Genomic DNA, 16,672 nt, shown 5'->3' with positions numbered 1-16,672 from the left:
TAATTTATTTTTACCCTCACTTTGGTTATTAGGTTTTTATTGGCGTTGGTGTTGGTTTGTTTCTTTTGGATGTCAAAGTTTTTGGATCTCTCAAGATTTTTGATAAGCTGTTTGGCAGAGTGGTGCTTATCAGTTTATTTATTAATAAACATACAAAAAGTAAACTTGACTGATTGTCATTGAGGTTGTAGTGCAGTGGGATCCCCAACCATCGCTTATATTTAGAGAGTTTTTATTATTTTTTTCAGTCTTAAATTTCATTCAAGGTGGCATTAAAAAGGTCTTAAAAAGTCTTACCTTTTACTTACTGAAACCTGCAGATACCCTGATTAAGTCTTTGTTAGTTACAATATGTTCACCATACTAAAGTGTTACCAAAAACATACTACTTTGTCTTGAATTTGAAAAAAAATTACATTTTATTTTTCACTAAAGAAGGGTTCTGTGAATGCGTTAATGAAACTAGTGGGGTTCAGTACCTCCAACAAGGTTAAGAACCACTGTTCTAAACATATCTGTTTTGCTTTTCATGTTTTTTACTGACTTTATGCAGTCGTGCAAATTTGAGTATCAGGTCATTACCCCTTCCGCCACAAATTGCAGTAATGGGGGAAACGGCGCATGTAAAAGTATGACAGCTGGCGTTAAACAGCATCACATCAGCTACTAGTAATTTAGAGTTTGGTTATTTTATTGCCTGCCATCCACGTGTCTCTAGGAAAGCTGTTAAGAGAATAAATCACATCCTACTGTTCTCTCAACTGCCTTCTCACCACTCTAATACATTTTCTTGTGAGGGAGAAGGTGTGATGCTGTCACATCTATGAAGATCTGTGTGTGTGTGTGTGTGTGTGTGTGTGTGTGTGTGTGTGTGCGTGCGTGCGTGTGTCAGAAACGATACAGAGAGCAACACTGTGCCACAGTAGCATGCTGTTTTTCTCATTCTCATTATCTCCTTCACACAGATTGTAGTGGGAGTGATCCTGCTTTATTACCTCTTGGGAATCAGTGCCTTGATTGGAGCGACTGTCATTGCTGTGTTAGCACCTGTCCAGTATTTTGTGGCCACAAAGCTGTCACAGACACAAAAGAGCACTCTGGTGAGCGTCCATTGGAAGTCATCCTCACTGTAATTATGTCAAATGGATATTCATGTCAGAGGGTGTTTGGGTTGTTTTTGTTTAAAGTCTGTAATATAAAAAAAAAAACTGAGCTGCAAATCTTGAATGTTTACCTCTACTATTCCAGTTCATTACATCTACCGGGCTGTTTTTCACTCAGTAAATGAGGAGTCTGACTGACTAAAAGTGACAAATAGTCTTGGTCGTTACTGCTGTGCTCACTTCCTTCCAGGTAGCAAAGGGACATTTGAGCAGGTAATGAAGTGGATGTAACTAAGATCCAAATAACAAGAGCTCAGGGGCATGTGCAAGCTCTAAAGCGTGTCTACTCATATTAGGTGTGTTGCAGGTGATCAACTAAGACTCCGTGTAAAAATGATACAAATACAAAAGGCGGCATAGCTTGGTTGGTAGAATGTGAGCTCCAGGTTCGATCCCTGCTTCCACCATCCTGGTCACTGCCGTTTTGTCCGTGGGCAAGACACTGTACCCCCCTACTCCCAGTGCCACCCACACTGGTTTAAATGGAACTTAGATATTGGGTTTCTCTATGTAAAGCGCTTTCAGTTACTATAGAAAAGCGTTATATAAATATAATTCACTTCACCACAAAAGTAGTGCAGATGGCCATATTTAAATTAGGATTTTGCGTGTACTATGCGGGTTTTCACCATGGAGACAATCATTTCCCTACACATTTATGGCATCATTTGGTGCAACATGTGGTGTTTTGTTATGTAGTTTAACATGCAGCACACATAGTATATAATAAACTTTTTCTGGGCTATATTGAAGCACAAACTCGACAACATAACTTGTTTTAGCATGCCTAAGGTGCACCTTAGGATGATGCATCTTGATCATTCCAGATCAGGGGTCACCAACGCGGTGCCCGCGGGCACCAGGTTGCCCATAAGGACCAGATGAATAGCCCGCTGGCCTGTTCTAAAAATAACTCAAATAACAGCACTTACCAGTGAGCTGCGTCTCTATTTTAAATTTTATTTATTTACCAGCAAGCTGGTCTCGCTTTGCTCGACATGTTTAATTCTAAGAGAGACAAAACTCAGATAGAATTTGAAAATTCAAGAAAATATTTTAAAGACTTGGTCTTCTCTTGTTTAAATAAATTTATTTATTTTCTTACTTTGCTTCTTATAACTTTCAGAAAGACAATTTTAGAGAAATAATACAACCTTAAAAATGATTTTTGGATTTTTAAACACATATACCTTTTTATATTTTACAATCCTTCCTCTTCTTTCCTGACAATTTAAATCAATGTTCAAGTAATTAATTTTCATTGTAAAGAATAATAAATACATTTTAATTAAATTCTTCATTTTAGTTTCTGTTTTTTCAATGAAGAATATTTGTGAAATATTTCTTCAAACTTATTATGATTAAAATAAAATAAAAATATTCCGGAAAATCTTGAAAATCTGTAGAATCAAGTTTAAATCTTATTTCAAAGTCTTTTGAATTTCTTTAAAAAATGTAGTTCTAGAAAATCGAGAAGAAATAATGGTGTCTTTTTTCAGACATATAGCTTGGTCCAATTTGTTATATATTCTAACAAAGTGCAGATTGGATTTTAACCTATTTAAAACATGTCATCAAAATTCTAAAATTAATCTTAATCAGGAAAAATTACTAATGATGTTCCAAAAATATTTTTTTCATTTTTTTTCAAAAAGATTTGAATTAGTTAGTTTTTCTCTTCATTTTTTACGGTTGAATTTTTTATTTTAAAGAGTCGAAATTGAAGATAAACTATGTTTCAAAAATAATTTGCATTTTTTTAAATGTTTTCTCCTCTTTTAAAACGTTCAAACAAGTGTTTTTTTCATCATTTATTCTCTACAAAAAAACTTCCCGAAAAGGAAAAAAAATGTACGACGGAATGACGGACAGAAATACCCATTTTTTTAAATATATATATAGATTTATTTATTAAAGGTAAATTGAGCCATTTGGCTATTTATGGCAATTTATTTAAGTGTGTATCAAACTGGTAGCCCTTTACATTAATCAGTACCCAAGAAGTAGCTCTTGGTTTCAAAAAGGTTGGTGACCCCTGTTCTAGATCTACCATCACAACACTGGCATCTCCTTAAGCGCATCTTAGGCATGCTAAAAAAAAGTCCTGTTGTCGAGATAGCGCTTCAATATAGATAGATGCAGAAAAGGCATACTTTATTTGTGCGCAGCATGCAACATAATGTTTTTGTAATATATTTTTCTTAGGGCTTTCAACGTTACTGCGTTAACGCATGTGAATAATAAAAAAAAGAAATATTGCCTTATCATAGATGACGGAAGATTCATCCACTGTTTGTTTGCACAGGCAGTTATCACGTCACACGCCAGTGTGATGATAGTAAGAGCGGTGTGCTCCGCGCCATTCAAAACAAACTCCGACAGAACTTTAGATATTTACTGAGGAAATTAGACAAACTTTCTCATCATCTGCACACATCAAATTTAAAATAACATCTTAAACCGAAACATGAACGTGAGGATGGCGCCGCTTGCATGACTGCAACATAGACTATAAAGAGAGGACAATAAACTATGTTGGCTGAGTTTGCCTGCCTTTAGCACAGATACAATAATCAATGCCTTTTTTACTATAAAATCTCTGCAAGATGTCGTTCAACTACTGTCGTACAAACCTGTCAAAGTTAGTTGATGACGAACCCCAAGATGCAGCGAAGGAGGGAGGCATTTTGCAGGAAAACATGATTTAATTTAAAACACTAAGACAAAGAACAAACAAAGGGTACAAACAAAAAGCGTGCACGTGGGCGGATAACAAACAAAAAGAGCTAACATGGGAACTAGAAAGTAAACGGAGCTTTAGCATGTAAGCTAGCAAAAACAAAAAGGCCTAGCGTGGAAGCGAGCAGGTCTCGAGCAGGAAACAGAAGTCGTACATGAAATATGAAAACAAACTTGGAAGGAGGGAACAAAAGGCAGTAAGCTAAAAACCGCAATCAAATAAAGCTTACCGCAATGCTGCATTGACAAAACACGACAGGTAGCAACGACAAGAGCGACATCGACATGACAATAATCCACCAACTGACTGGAGGACGAAAACAGACTCAAATAGAAGCGGGCTGATTGACACCAGGTGTGGCCGGGTGCCAATCAGCCGCAGCTGAGGGGAAAACAGCACACAGGGGGGAAAAAAACAGGAAACAGACAAAATAAGAGCGCTGACAGGAACTAAAAACAGGAAATACTAAACACACACGGAGGAAAAACTAAAACACAAACAAACTGTCAGTGGTAAGCCTGACAAAACCACTTTTAAAAATAGTGTAGCGCTGTCCTCTGAAAGGGTGAATAAGTTTGTTTGTTTAAACAACTGGTTAAACAAAGGAAGTGTAAATGCAGTTGTAAATGGTGTACAATTATTTATTATTTCACTGTACATCTGTACCTTGTTTGCATTATTATTGCAAAATGTGCACTTAACTCTAACTATACTTACTGTCACCAAGTTTTGAACAAATCAGTGACTTGCAGTTCAGTAAAACATTTCTGTATGACATTCTGACTACAAAATTGCATTTTGAGGTATTAACTTAAAGCAAATGTTATTAATGCAAGCAAATAATAACCTCGGATTAATTATGATTAATCACAGTTCAAGAGTGTGATAAATCGGATTTTTTTAAAAATCACTTGACATCCCTATTTTTTTAGATATATTGCTCATTTTTACTGTATATAAAGAAAACATTTTAAAAAATGCCAGCAGACACCAAAATGAATCACTTGAATCAGTTTTGCATTCAGCAACTATAAAATTATAAAATGCCACCGCTATTGATATGTCTAATGTTGTCATTTTTCACAGTTCAAAAATGTTGACACAAGCACACGGACAAAATATTGTCTCTCATTTGTCTGTCTTTGAAGTGGGTTCGCCTCTTTTCTCACAGCCATTGGGGTATAATTGTGCCAGTTTGCGCATAGATTCCAAACATTCTTAAGTAGAGACGCAAAACAGTTTCAGTCTTGATAAATCACGTTGCGAGTGTCAAATGTTTACATGTGCATATACTCCTCACAGTATTGTGGGTGTTCTGATATTCATCATATATTCTGCTTATCCATGAAGACAAATTTTGATCATTTAAGAGGCGCAATCGTCAGCTTACAAGATTAGTGGATCAAGCTTGCACATGTTTTAATAGACTTATTCCTTAAGTAGATCAGGCTGATAGACTTGGAAAGCTCAGATGAACAAACACACTTATAAGCTTGTTTTCACACACACAAATAAAAGTCTATTTGATATCATTTGTCAAAAGGGATTAAATTAATAGTTTTAGGAATTATTTACATATAAAGGTATTTCAGGCATACTGTACAAGATAGTTTTGTTCTCATCCACCCATCCATATATTCATCCATCCATCCATCATCCATCTGTCATCCAGCCATCAAGCAGTCTATCTATTTATCCATCCATTCATATATCCATTCATATATCAGTACATTTATACATCCATTATTCTATCCATTTGTCCATCCATCCATCATCCATACATCTATCCGTTTGTCATCAAGCCATTAAGCAGTCTTTTGATTTATCCATCCATTCATATATCAGTGCATTTATTTATCCATTAATCTATCCATTCGTCCATCCATCCATTATCCATCCCTTCATCCTTACATCCATCCATTCATTGTTATACCTACCCAGCCGTCTGTCAGTGTATTTATTTATCATCTATCATCCCTCCACCCATCCGCCTATCCACCTATCCAGCCACCCATCCATCATTCTATACATGTATTCATCCATCTATTGTTCTAACCATCCATTTATCCAGTTGTCCATCCATCCTTCCATCCATCACTCCATCATCCAGCCATCCGTCTTTATATCCACCTCACCATCTATCGATATATCTATTTATCCATCCATCCTTGTAACTATCAATCTTTCCATTAGGTAATCTATTCAATTACCTCGCTACCCATTTGTTTGTCTTTACATCCATCCACCCAGCCATCCATCTAAGAATCCATTCATCTAAGCATCAGTTAATCCACACATCCACCTTGTAGTATCTCACGGTTCTTTGTGGATCCCATCAAAATTAAAATATTCCATATGTTCCCTCAGGAATACTCCAGTGAGCGCCTCAAAAAGACCAATGAACTTCTACGGGGCATCAAACTGCTGAAGTTGTATGCGTGGGAACGTATTTTCTGTGACAGTGTGGAGGAGACCAGAAGCAAGGAGTTGACCAGTTTGCAAGCATTTGCTTTTTACACATCCATATCTAGTAAGCAGGCTAATGTGTCTGTTGTTGGATATTGCCCTAAAAGTCAAACAAACTATAACTTGTCAATGTTTTAACGCAACAAGAATAGTGATCAGTCAATATTAGATTTCACTCCGTATCCTAACAGGAAGACATGTCCACTGTTTGTTTTCCTCCTTATCTCCTAAAACAACACAGCTTACAGTCAGTTTACAGTCTGTGATACACATGGTGGATAATGACAATTTGATACCAAAGATGAAACATCAAATGTCATGGCAGTGATAAAAAAACAAGAGTATCCTATCAAAAATGAAAATGTTGCGATCCCCTTTGATGATGCCACCACAGAAAATAATACTTGGATAAGAGAAATACCCTGCAGTATATATTACTGTAAACCAGGGGTGTCAAACTCGTTTTCATTGAGGGCCCCATCGCAGTTATGGTTGCCCTCAGTGGGCCGCCTTTAACAATCAGTTATATATATATATATATATATATATATATATATATATATATATATATATATATATATATATATATATATATATATATATATATATAAGGGGTGTGGGAAAAAATCGATTCAAATTTGAATTGTGATTCTCACGTTGTGCGATTCAGAATCGATTATTATTTTTAAAAAAATCACATTTTTAAAAATCAATCCAACAAAACCATACACAACAATACCATAACAATGCAATCAAATTCCAAAACCAAACCTGACCCAGAAACACTCAGAACTGCAATAAACAGAGCAATTGAGAGGAGACACAAACACGACACAGAACAAACCAAAAGCAGTGAAACAAAAATGAATATTATCAACAACAGTATCAATATTAGTTATAATTTCAGCATAGCAGTGATTAAAAATCCCTCATTGACATTATCATTAGACGTTTATAAAAATTAAAAAAAAAAGAACAATAGTGTCACAGTGGCTTACACTTGCATCGCATCTCATAAGCTTGACAACACACTGTGTCCAATGTTTTCACAAAGATAAAATAAGTCATATTTTTGTTCGTTCAATAGTTAAAACAGATTTACATTATTGCAATCAGTTGATACAACATTGTCCTTTACAATTGTAAAAGCTTTTTACAAAAATCTACTACTCTGCTTGCATGTGAGCAGACTGGGGTAGATCCTGCTGAAATCCTCTGTATTGAATGAATAGAGAATCCAATTAAATCGGAAAAAAATCATTTTAGAATCGAGAATCATGTTGCATTAAGAAAAAAAAAAGCGATTTTGAATCGAATTGTGACCCCAAGAATCGATATTGAATCAAATCGTGGGACACCCAAAGATTTGCAGCCCTAATATATATATATATATATATATATATATATATATATATATATATATATACATAACACATTAACAATATCGCCACACCTAGTGTGTGTGTGACAATTGTTGGTAATTTAACTTTAACATTATATATATTTTTTTACATAAACTCCCCAAAAAAATATTGAAATTTTACTTCAAAAACTGGCAGCTCAGTCACCAGAATTTTACGGGGAAATGCAGTGGGTTTATGAACATTTTTTGAATAAATGGAATAGAATGGAAAAGCAATAATTTTTAGCAGTAAAATTCAAGCAACAGAGCTGCCAGTTTTTTGTTGTTGTTTTTTTTTACCATAAAATCTCGTTGTTTTAATGTTTTCTTTTGTTTATTTTTAAATATTTATATGTATCTGAAAAAAATACAGTACCAAAGTTGATTTTTTTACAGTAAAGATCTCAGTCGGCGGAATTTTACCGTAAAATCTATTGTCAATTTTACAGTCTACAATGTGATTGATCATTTGTTTTGAAATCATAAGTAAAGCAGATATTTAAGTAAAATAATTATCTTTGTTTCAACAAAGAATATTTTTGGAATACATGATAAAAAAATATTTGGATTTTGATAATATTGAATTCTAAAAAAATATGCAATTTCATGCAGTAGATGATTTTTAATGTAAAAAGGGAAAAAATTAATATACCTAGTAAGAATGGATTAAACATTTTTTAACACATTTTATTTCCAGGCTTTTGCAGGCCACATGAACTAATGTAGTGGGCCTGATTTGGCCCCCGGGCCTTGAGTTTGACACCTGTGCTGTTAACAGCCTAAAACAGGACGGTATTACAAATTCATCATTCGCTGTACAGTCCTGTACCTTTACCTCAGAATTATTAGTTTGCAGTCGCTTTCATTTGAGAGTATATATGAATGAATATATCTTCTTAAGAATCATATTTTCTGCAGTGGACATTTATACCTTATGTAATGGGTCTATTTCTTTTTGGGGGGAATTTGTGACTCTGACAAAACAAAATGAAGCAAAACAAATCTCTCAGGAGGATATTCAGTGTCTTTTACAACAAAGTTCTCCTATGACCAAGTCTTTATTTCTCCTTGTTTCCCAGTATTCATGAATGCAGCCATTCCCATTGCAGCTGTGTTGACAGTGAGTATGAAACCGTTTCTAATCTGTCCTATTAAAAGTATTAATGTAAGTGCTCTTATTCTAATTTTGTAAAGCAAACAGTTTTCAGACAGTCATATGACTGTTTTCATTGAAATTGTGAACAAACAAGGGAGTGAAACTTAACTCTAAATAAATAATTCACAGTGTCCCTCAGGACATTTGTCCATATAGTGTATGATGCCTACCTGTTCTTTCTTTGCACATTGATGCTGTCATAGATCAGGTTTTGTTCATCATCAATGTACTTAACCCACCCCACAAGCATTTACAGTGGGGCTAAAATGTTTTAGTCAGCCACCGATTGTGCAAGTTCTCCCACTTAAAATGATGACAGAGGTCTGTAATTTTCATCATAGGTACACTTCAACTGTGAGAGACAGAAAGTGAAAAAAAATCCAGGAATACACATTGTAGGAATTTTAAAGAATGTATTTGTAAATTATGGTGGAAAATAAGTATTTGGTCAACCATTCGGAGCTCTCACTGATAGGAGGTTTTGGCTCAGAATCTCACGATACATGGCCTCATTCATTCTTTCCTTAACACGGATCAATCGTCCTGTCCCCTTAGCAGAAAAACAGCCCAAAAGTATGATGTTTCCACCCCCATGCTTCACAGTAGGTATGGTGTTCTTGGGATGCAACTCAGTATTCTTCTTCCTCCAAACACGACGAGTTGAGTTTATACCAAAATGGATTACATGGACGATACAGCAGAGGATTGGGAGAATGTCATGATGTCAGATGAAACCAAATTAGAACTTTTTGGTATAAACGCAACTTGTCGTGTTTGGAGGAAGAAAAATACCTAGTTGGATCCCAAGAACACCATACCTACTGTGAAGCATGGGGGTGGAAACATCATGCTTTGGGGATGTTTTTCTGCTAAAGGGACAGGACGATTGATCTGTGTTATGGAAAGAATGAATGGGGCCATGTATCGTGAGATTTTCAGCCAAAACCTCCTTCCACCAGTGAGAGCTTTGAATGGTTGACCAAATACTTATTTTCTACAATAATTTACAAATAAATTATTTAAAATTCTTACAATGTGAATTCCTGGATTTTTTTTTCACATTCTGTCTCTCACAGTTGAAGTGTACCTATGATGAAAATTACAGACCTCTGTCATCATTTTAAGTGGGAGAACTTGCACAATCGGTGGCTGACTAAATACTTTTTTGCCCCACTGTAGCAAACTGTTAAAGATCTTTGGTCACAGTTGAGAATGTTCTCAGCTGTTCTCTGCACCCTCACTTCCTGCAGACGTTTGTTGTTCATGTGCACATCTCCGAGGACGCTGACCTGTCTCCAGCTGTGGCCTTTGCCTCCCTCTCCCTCTTCCATATCCTGGTCACGCCTCTCTTCTTGCTCTCCAGCGTGGTGCGCTCGACTGTCAAAGCTCTTGTCAGGTAAAGAACAAAAAAAAAGAAGACAGAGAACTGGTTTGTCTACAGCAGGGGTCGGGAACCTTTTTGGCAGAGAGAGCCATGAAAGCCAAATATTTTGAAATGTATTTCCGTGAGAGCCATACAATATTTTTTATCACTGAATACAACTAAATGTGTGCATTTTCAAGTAAGACCAACAGTATAATAACTCTCGTATTCTTTTTAATAACATTGCTATTCTGAAGCTAACATATAATAAATGATTAATCATTAATTACTGCAACTTCTTGAACAAATGTGGTAGGAAATGGATGGATGGATTAAAATGCATGAACATGTTTTCTATTTTGAACGTTATTTTCAGCACTGTGATTACCAGCGGAATTATTCATAATTATTGTGTTAAGCAATGTCAGCTAAGATTTATCGAAGAGCCAGATGCAGTCATCAAAAGAGCCACATCTGGCTCGCGAGCCATAGGTTCCTTACCCCTGGTCTAGAGAGGGGGTCGGCAACCCGCGGCTCTTTAGCGCCGCCCTAGTGGCTCGCTGGAGCTTTTTCAAAAATGTATGAAAAATGGAAAAAAGATGCGGTGGTAAAAACATATGTTTTGTTTTAATATGGTTTCTATAGGAGGAAAACCATGACACAACCCTCCCTAATTGTCATAGAGCACACTCTTTGTATTAAACATGCTTCACTGATTCGAGTATTTAGTGAGCGCCGTTTTGTCCTACTAATTTTGGCGGTCTTTGAACTCACCGTAGTTTGTTTACATGTATAGCTTTTTCCGACTTTCTAGGGCGTGATTTATGCCACTTCTTTTTATGTCTCATTTTGTCTACCCAACTTTTAACGTTATGCATAAATGCACAAAGGTGAGTTTTGTTGATGTTTTTGATTTGTGTGGAGTGCTAATCAGACATATTTGGTCACTGCATGACTGTAAGCTAATCGATGCTAACATGCTATTTAGGCTAGCTATATGTACATATTGCATCATCATGCCTCATTTGTAGCTATATTTGAGCTCATTTAGTTCCCTTTAAGTCATTTTAATTTAATTTATATCTTATTACACACTGTCTGTATGTAATATATGGCTTTTAATTTTTTGCGGCTCCAAACACATTTGTGTTTGTATTTTTGGTCCAATATGGCTCTTTCAACATTTTGGGTTGCCGACCCCTGGTCGAGAGAAGCAGCCAGGCGTGGAACAACTTTGCTCTTTGAGAATAGTCTTATTGCCACTTGTAGCATAGGTTATGTTACTTCGACAGTTCCTCAGATCACTCAAGCGTGAACGAAGCAATTCCTGCAAAGAATGTCAGCCACAGTAGTCACTTTAGTGGAGGATTTAGGTAGAAACACACTTAACAATAGCTAAAGTATCCTTCGTGTTCTACTGCTCATCCTGTTTACACGGGTGAGCTGGAGCCTCTCACAACTATCCCCTATCCCTATCACATCTATAAAAACATCACATTCATGGTGATTAATTGCACTCCATCGACTATTTAATTGAGATGTCTGTAAACATTACTTTGATAGGGATGTGGCTGTAAAATGTAATGTAATTTGTATAATAATGAGCTAAGTTGTGATTAATTTGACGTCCTTGCCTGAATATAGAACATTGACTTTCTGTTTTTAAACACTGTTTAACTAAGGGCATCGATTTTAGAATAATGTCACTTTAATGGGCGTAAACACTGAATAGCTGTTGGCTAACACAGTGCATTATGGGCACTTTATTAGCCAAACAGGCCATTATGCTGTAAAGTAAAAACTGGGCAGGCAGTGAGGACATGTGACTTGCATATTATCACTGTTGATTTCCATATCCAATATAAATGTTGCATTGTGACTATTTAAACATTAGACTGCACCAAGCCGGTCGTGACTTTTTTGGTCTTGTCTCCTTTGAGATGTCTATTTTGGGATCATACTAACTGACACACTTTGTGAGACACTGGATTAATGTTCTTTCACTTCACTAAGAGAGAAAAAAATCTATTCGATTTGCATCTAAGTGTTGTCGCCTCTCCCACACAGACCGTCTCTATTGACATGCATAATGATTAATGAGATGCATGAATGAATCAAATGAATGCATTGTAAGTCACTGTAACATAATAGTAACATTTTATAATTACAGGCCTTTCTTAAGCCTGCACAAACCAATAAGGCGTTTGCATTTGTCAGATTCTGCTAAAACAGCCAAATGTTGGTAGACACTACAAACTGGATTATGTTAAATTCAAAATAAATAATTCAAAAGTTTCATGGGAATCACTGATCTCACTCAAGTGAAGGTGAGCTCAAGTCTATTTTTTGCAACCTACATGCTCGAGACAAATTACGTGTGAGTTTTCCTTGCCCTTATGTGGGCCTACCGAGGATGTCGTAGTGGTTTGTGTTGTGGTTTGTGCAGCCCTTTGAGACACTAGTGATTTAGGGCTATATAAGTAAACATTGATTGATTGATTGATTGATAGATATATCTGGTATATCTGGAGTTGAATATGTACTTAGAAATGTATGAAAGCTGTTACATTCTCTGTTGGTTTATAGTTGAAATTTCCTCTGTGGCGATTTAATATTTACTTGGTCTTTGTGTCTGCAGTGTTCAAAAGCTGAGCGAGTTTTTCTCAAGCGATGAGATTGGCGATGAGTTGGAAACCAGACCAACGCTGACCTTGGGCTCCAACAATCATAACCAAAATAGGTACCAGGCTGTGGTAAGTAATTGTACCAACATGTTCTTATAACATCGAACATACACAATTTTCTAACAGCGCGAGTGCAGACATCTACAAGGGTGAACCTGTGCAAAAATTAAATAAAAAAACTTCCTGAATAAACAAGATATTCTTTTTACGGTAGGCTCTTATTTACTGTATGCATGTTATAATGACTCAAATGGCCAAAAGAACATAAATTACTCTAAGACTAAATTTATAAATTTCCTAGAGCAATGTATCGATCACAACTGGACTTTTCAAATCAAATTAGAAGATGTTTGGTCTCTAAATAGGACAGCTGCAGTCTGAGGGGATGGTGCAGGATCTTATGTTTAAGGTAGACATGCCATTAGAAAAATGGTTTCTGTCAGGTTCAAACACTGATGACATCTATTAAACAGACAAAGAAGCAATGAATTAAACAGCGACCAAATTCAATATCGCTCAATTTAGAAGAAACGTCTGGGCTGTACTCTTATACAGTCTCCCACCACGCTCTGACGAAAGATGATACGCCTCCCCTTTTATTTGGACTTTCCCGGATTACATGGCAACAGCTGTTTCTAAAAGGACGGGGGTCGTAAACATCTGCTGCCTTTGGTCACAAAACATTTCGAAGAAAAGGTGCCTGTAGGGGGACAGGTCCTGCTTCCTCTCCGCTTTGTAGATCTCAGGTCAAGACAAAATCTTCCTGTGGATTGGTAAAATCAAAGACAGCTTTTGTTTGCCCGCCGGGAACTCATCCATCCATCCATTTTTTACCGCGTATACCCTTTGGGGTCGCGGGGGGCGCTGGTGTCTATCTCAGCTACAATCGGGAACTCATTGAAACACAAAGTTTTGTGATAACTTAGATACCATTATTCAGACAGTTTCCCTATATTTTGAGAGCAGCTGCATGTCTGGCATGTCTCTATTACAGAAGATACATAGTCTGGAGACCTGCACCATCCCCTCAGACCAGAGTTTTCTTATTTAGTATTTGTTCTAGAACTGATGAAGCTTGCTCAGATGAGAGGCACAGCATCTTCTAAGACAATATAATTGGTTCAATGCCTTAAAAGTCCTTAGTTGGAAGAAAATGTTGTAATCATTGACATTTTTTTGCTGCCTGGTCTGACGTAATGTCACTTTTAACAGTCAGTGCGTTCCTATGCACTAAATTAGTCTGATTTGTCTAATAATTAAAGGCCTTCCCCTTTCCCCCAGTGACGAATAGGGCCATATGAATCCCCTTTTTACTGTACATTTACATTTGATTTGTTTGATCAATGAAACATCCCAATAGAGTCTTAAAATTAATTCTGGAAAGATAGGCTCCAGCACCCCCGGCGACACCAAAAAAAGGGACAGGCGATAGAAAATGGATGGATGGATGGAAGATGAGATGTTTCACGTTTCTGTTTTCCTAATTAAGGCATCACATGTGATGGCTTATTAAATAATGCACCCACATTTGGAATATGTGAAAGTTATCACCAAATGCACCAAAGTTTATTTGGTCAAGAATAATATTACAAAATCCATCCATCCATCCATCATCTTCCGCTTATCCGAGGTCGTGTCGCGGGGGCAACAGCCTAAGCAGGGAAACCCAGACTTCCCTCTCCCCAGCCACTTCGTCTAGCTCTTCCCGGGGGTTCCCGAGGCGTTCCCAGGCCAGCCGGGAGACATAGTCTTCCCAACGTGTCCTGGGTCTTCCCCGTGGCCTCCTACCGGTTGGACGTGCCCTAAACACCTCCCTAGGGAGGCGTTCGGGTGGCATCCTGACCAGATGCCCGAACCACCTCATCTGGCTCCTCTCGATGTGAAGGACCAGCGGCTTTACGTTGAGTTCCTCCCGGATGGCAGAGCTTCTCACCCTATTTCTAAGGGAGAGCCCCGCCACACGGCGGAGGAAACTCATTTCGGCCGCTTGTACCCGTGATCTTATCCTTGCGGTCATGACCCAAAGCTCATGACCATAGGTAAGGATGGGAACGTAGATCGACCGGTAAATTGAGAGCTTTGCCTTCCGGCTCAGCTCCTTCTGAACCACAAAATGCGGTATATTATTACAAAATGTGGTGTTATTACATAATGAGGTGAAAATGTATTGCATTATTACATAATGCACCATTATTACATAATGCGTTGTTAAAAACCCTAAACATGATAAGCAGTAGAAAATGTAGAGCTCCTTCCAGCCTACTTTGTTAAAAGTCGGGTACACCTTGGAGTCTGGACTGGTCGCCATTTAATCACAGGGCACATATGAACAATTATTTACACAGTTTCCAATTATCTCAACATGCATGTTTATTGGACTGTGACACTGGTGTAACATCACACAAGCACTAGAATAAACTAACTTTGCATCTGTTCTTCCTACTTATCCTTCTCTGTGTAATATGCATTATATAAAACCCTCGAGTCCTCCTTGAAAGCGCGCCCTTCCTTAGCTTGTTTGTCTGAACTCCCCCAGCCCCTGAAGGTTGTGAACAGGAAGCGCCCTCCAAGGGACGACTGGAACAACTACGCCTCGTCGCAGGGGGATAACGAGGGCGATGGACCCTCCCTGGTTGTGGACCAAGACATCTGTATCAAGGTGCGAGTAAAACGAAGTGGAAGGGAATCTATTTAATTCTTGCCTGTCCAGTTAAGCGGATTTTATTGATTGTTTTGTTAAATGAATTCTCCCCCAAAAAATAATGCTTTATATTAAACTGAAATGCTTGACATAATTTTTGTTGCATGCTTATATTTTTTTTCTGTCCCCTCGATTTAATTATTATTTTCCCGTATCTACATAAAAAATTGACAAATATTAAATGATTGACTTAGAGGAATTTATTCCTTATATCAACAAAAAATAATTTAATTGAGCTTCTATTTTGTTTATCTTTCTTCAGATATGCAGTGGGTTCTTCACCTGGACTGACGGACCACCGACACTCGTCAATGTGGACATCATGATTCCTTTTGGTATGTAACTGCTTATCAAGTTATTGTCTTGTGACTCACAATGTTATTGTGCCGGCTTTTAGGTAAGCTGACCATGATAGTGGGCCAAGTGGGCTGTGGTAAATCCTCCTTGCTGCTGGCAGCGCTGGGCGAGATGCAAAGAGTATCAGGAACAGTCACCTGGAACAGGTCAGTGACACGTTTAGAAGTAAATGTGGAGCATATTTATTGCTTTACACTTGACACAATATTACTTTCATTTTGAAAGTAAGGCAATATTGGTTATGGAAATGGATGTACTGAAGTTCATTTCAGTGAAAAGGTGAAATATTAACACTTCAACCTCCATAATTAAAGGCCTACTGAAATGAGATGTTCTTATTTAAACGGGGATAGCAGGTCCATTTTATGTGTCATACTTGATCATTTCGCGATATTGCCATATTTTTGCTGAACGGATTTAGTAGAGAACATCAACGATAAAGTTTGCAACTTTTGGTCGCTAATAAAAAAGCCTTGCCTGTACCGGAAGTAGCAGACGATGTGCGCGTGACGTCACGGGTTGTAGGGCTCCTCACATCCTCACATTGTTTATAATCATTGCCTCCAGCAGCAAGAGCTATTCGGACCGAGAAAGCGACAATTTCCCCATTAATTTGAGCGAGGATGAAAGATTTGTGAAT

The 16,672-nt window shown here is 37.3% G+C and overlaps 1 protein-coding gene across 13 annotated transcripts in view; it reads left to right on the top strand.

Moving 5' to 3' along the window:
• The window catches only part of abcc8 (ATP-binding cassette, sub-family C (CFTR/MRP), member 8), a 172,171-nt gene that overhangs the window by 87,234 nt on the left and 68,265 nt on the right, over positions 1-16,672 (top strand). For all 13 annotated transcript variants that reach the window (XR_009809066.1, XM_061917764.1, XM_061917772.1 and 10 more), the window contains 8 exons: positions 966-1,100; positions 6,271-6,433; positions 8,851-8,891; positions 10,178-10,323; positions 12,929-13,043; positions 15,511-15,633; positions 15,938-16,010; positions 16,073-16,178. Coding sequence is in view for 12 of the 13 variants with exons in the window: in XM_061917764.1 (XP_061773748.1) it covers positions 966-1,100; positions 6,271-6,433; positions 8,851-8,891; positions 10,178-10,323; positions 12,929-13,043; positions 15,511-15,633; positions 15,938-16,010; positions 16,073-16,178 (902 nt within the window). In the remaining variant the exon portion in view is untranslated. The remainder of the gene's footprint in view (positions 1-965; positions 1,101-6,270; positions 6,434-8,850; positions 8,892-10,177; positions 10,324-12,928; positions 13,044-15,510; positions 15,634-15,937; positions 16,011-16,072; positions 16,179-16,672) is intronic.

This window comes from Nerophis ophidion, linkage group LG12 (genome assembly GCF_033978795.1).
Source record: "Nerophis ophidion isolate RoL-2023_Sa linkage group LG12, RoL_Noph_v1.0, whole genome shotgun sequence".
Taxonomy (NCBI): Eukaryota; Metazoa; Chordata; class Actinopteri; order Syngnathiformes; family Syngnathidae; genus Nerophis; species Nerophis ophidion.
The sequence above is the reverse complement of the archived record's forward strand: the minus strand, read 5'-3'. Positions and strand labels throughout refer to the sequence as shown.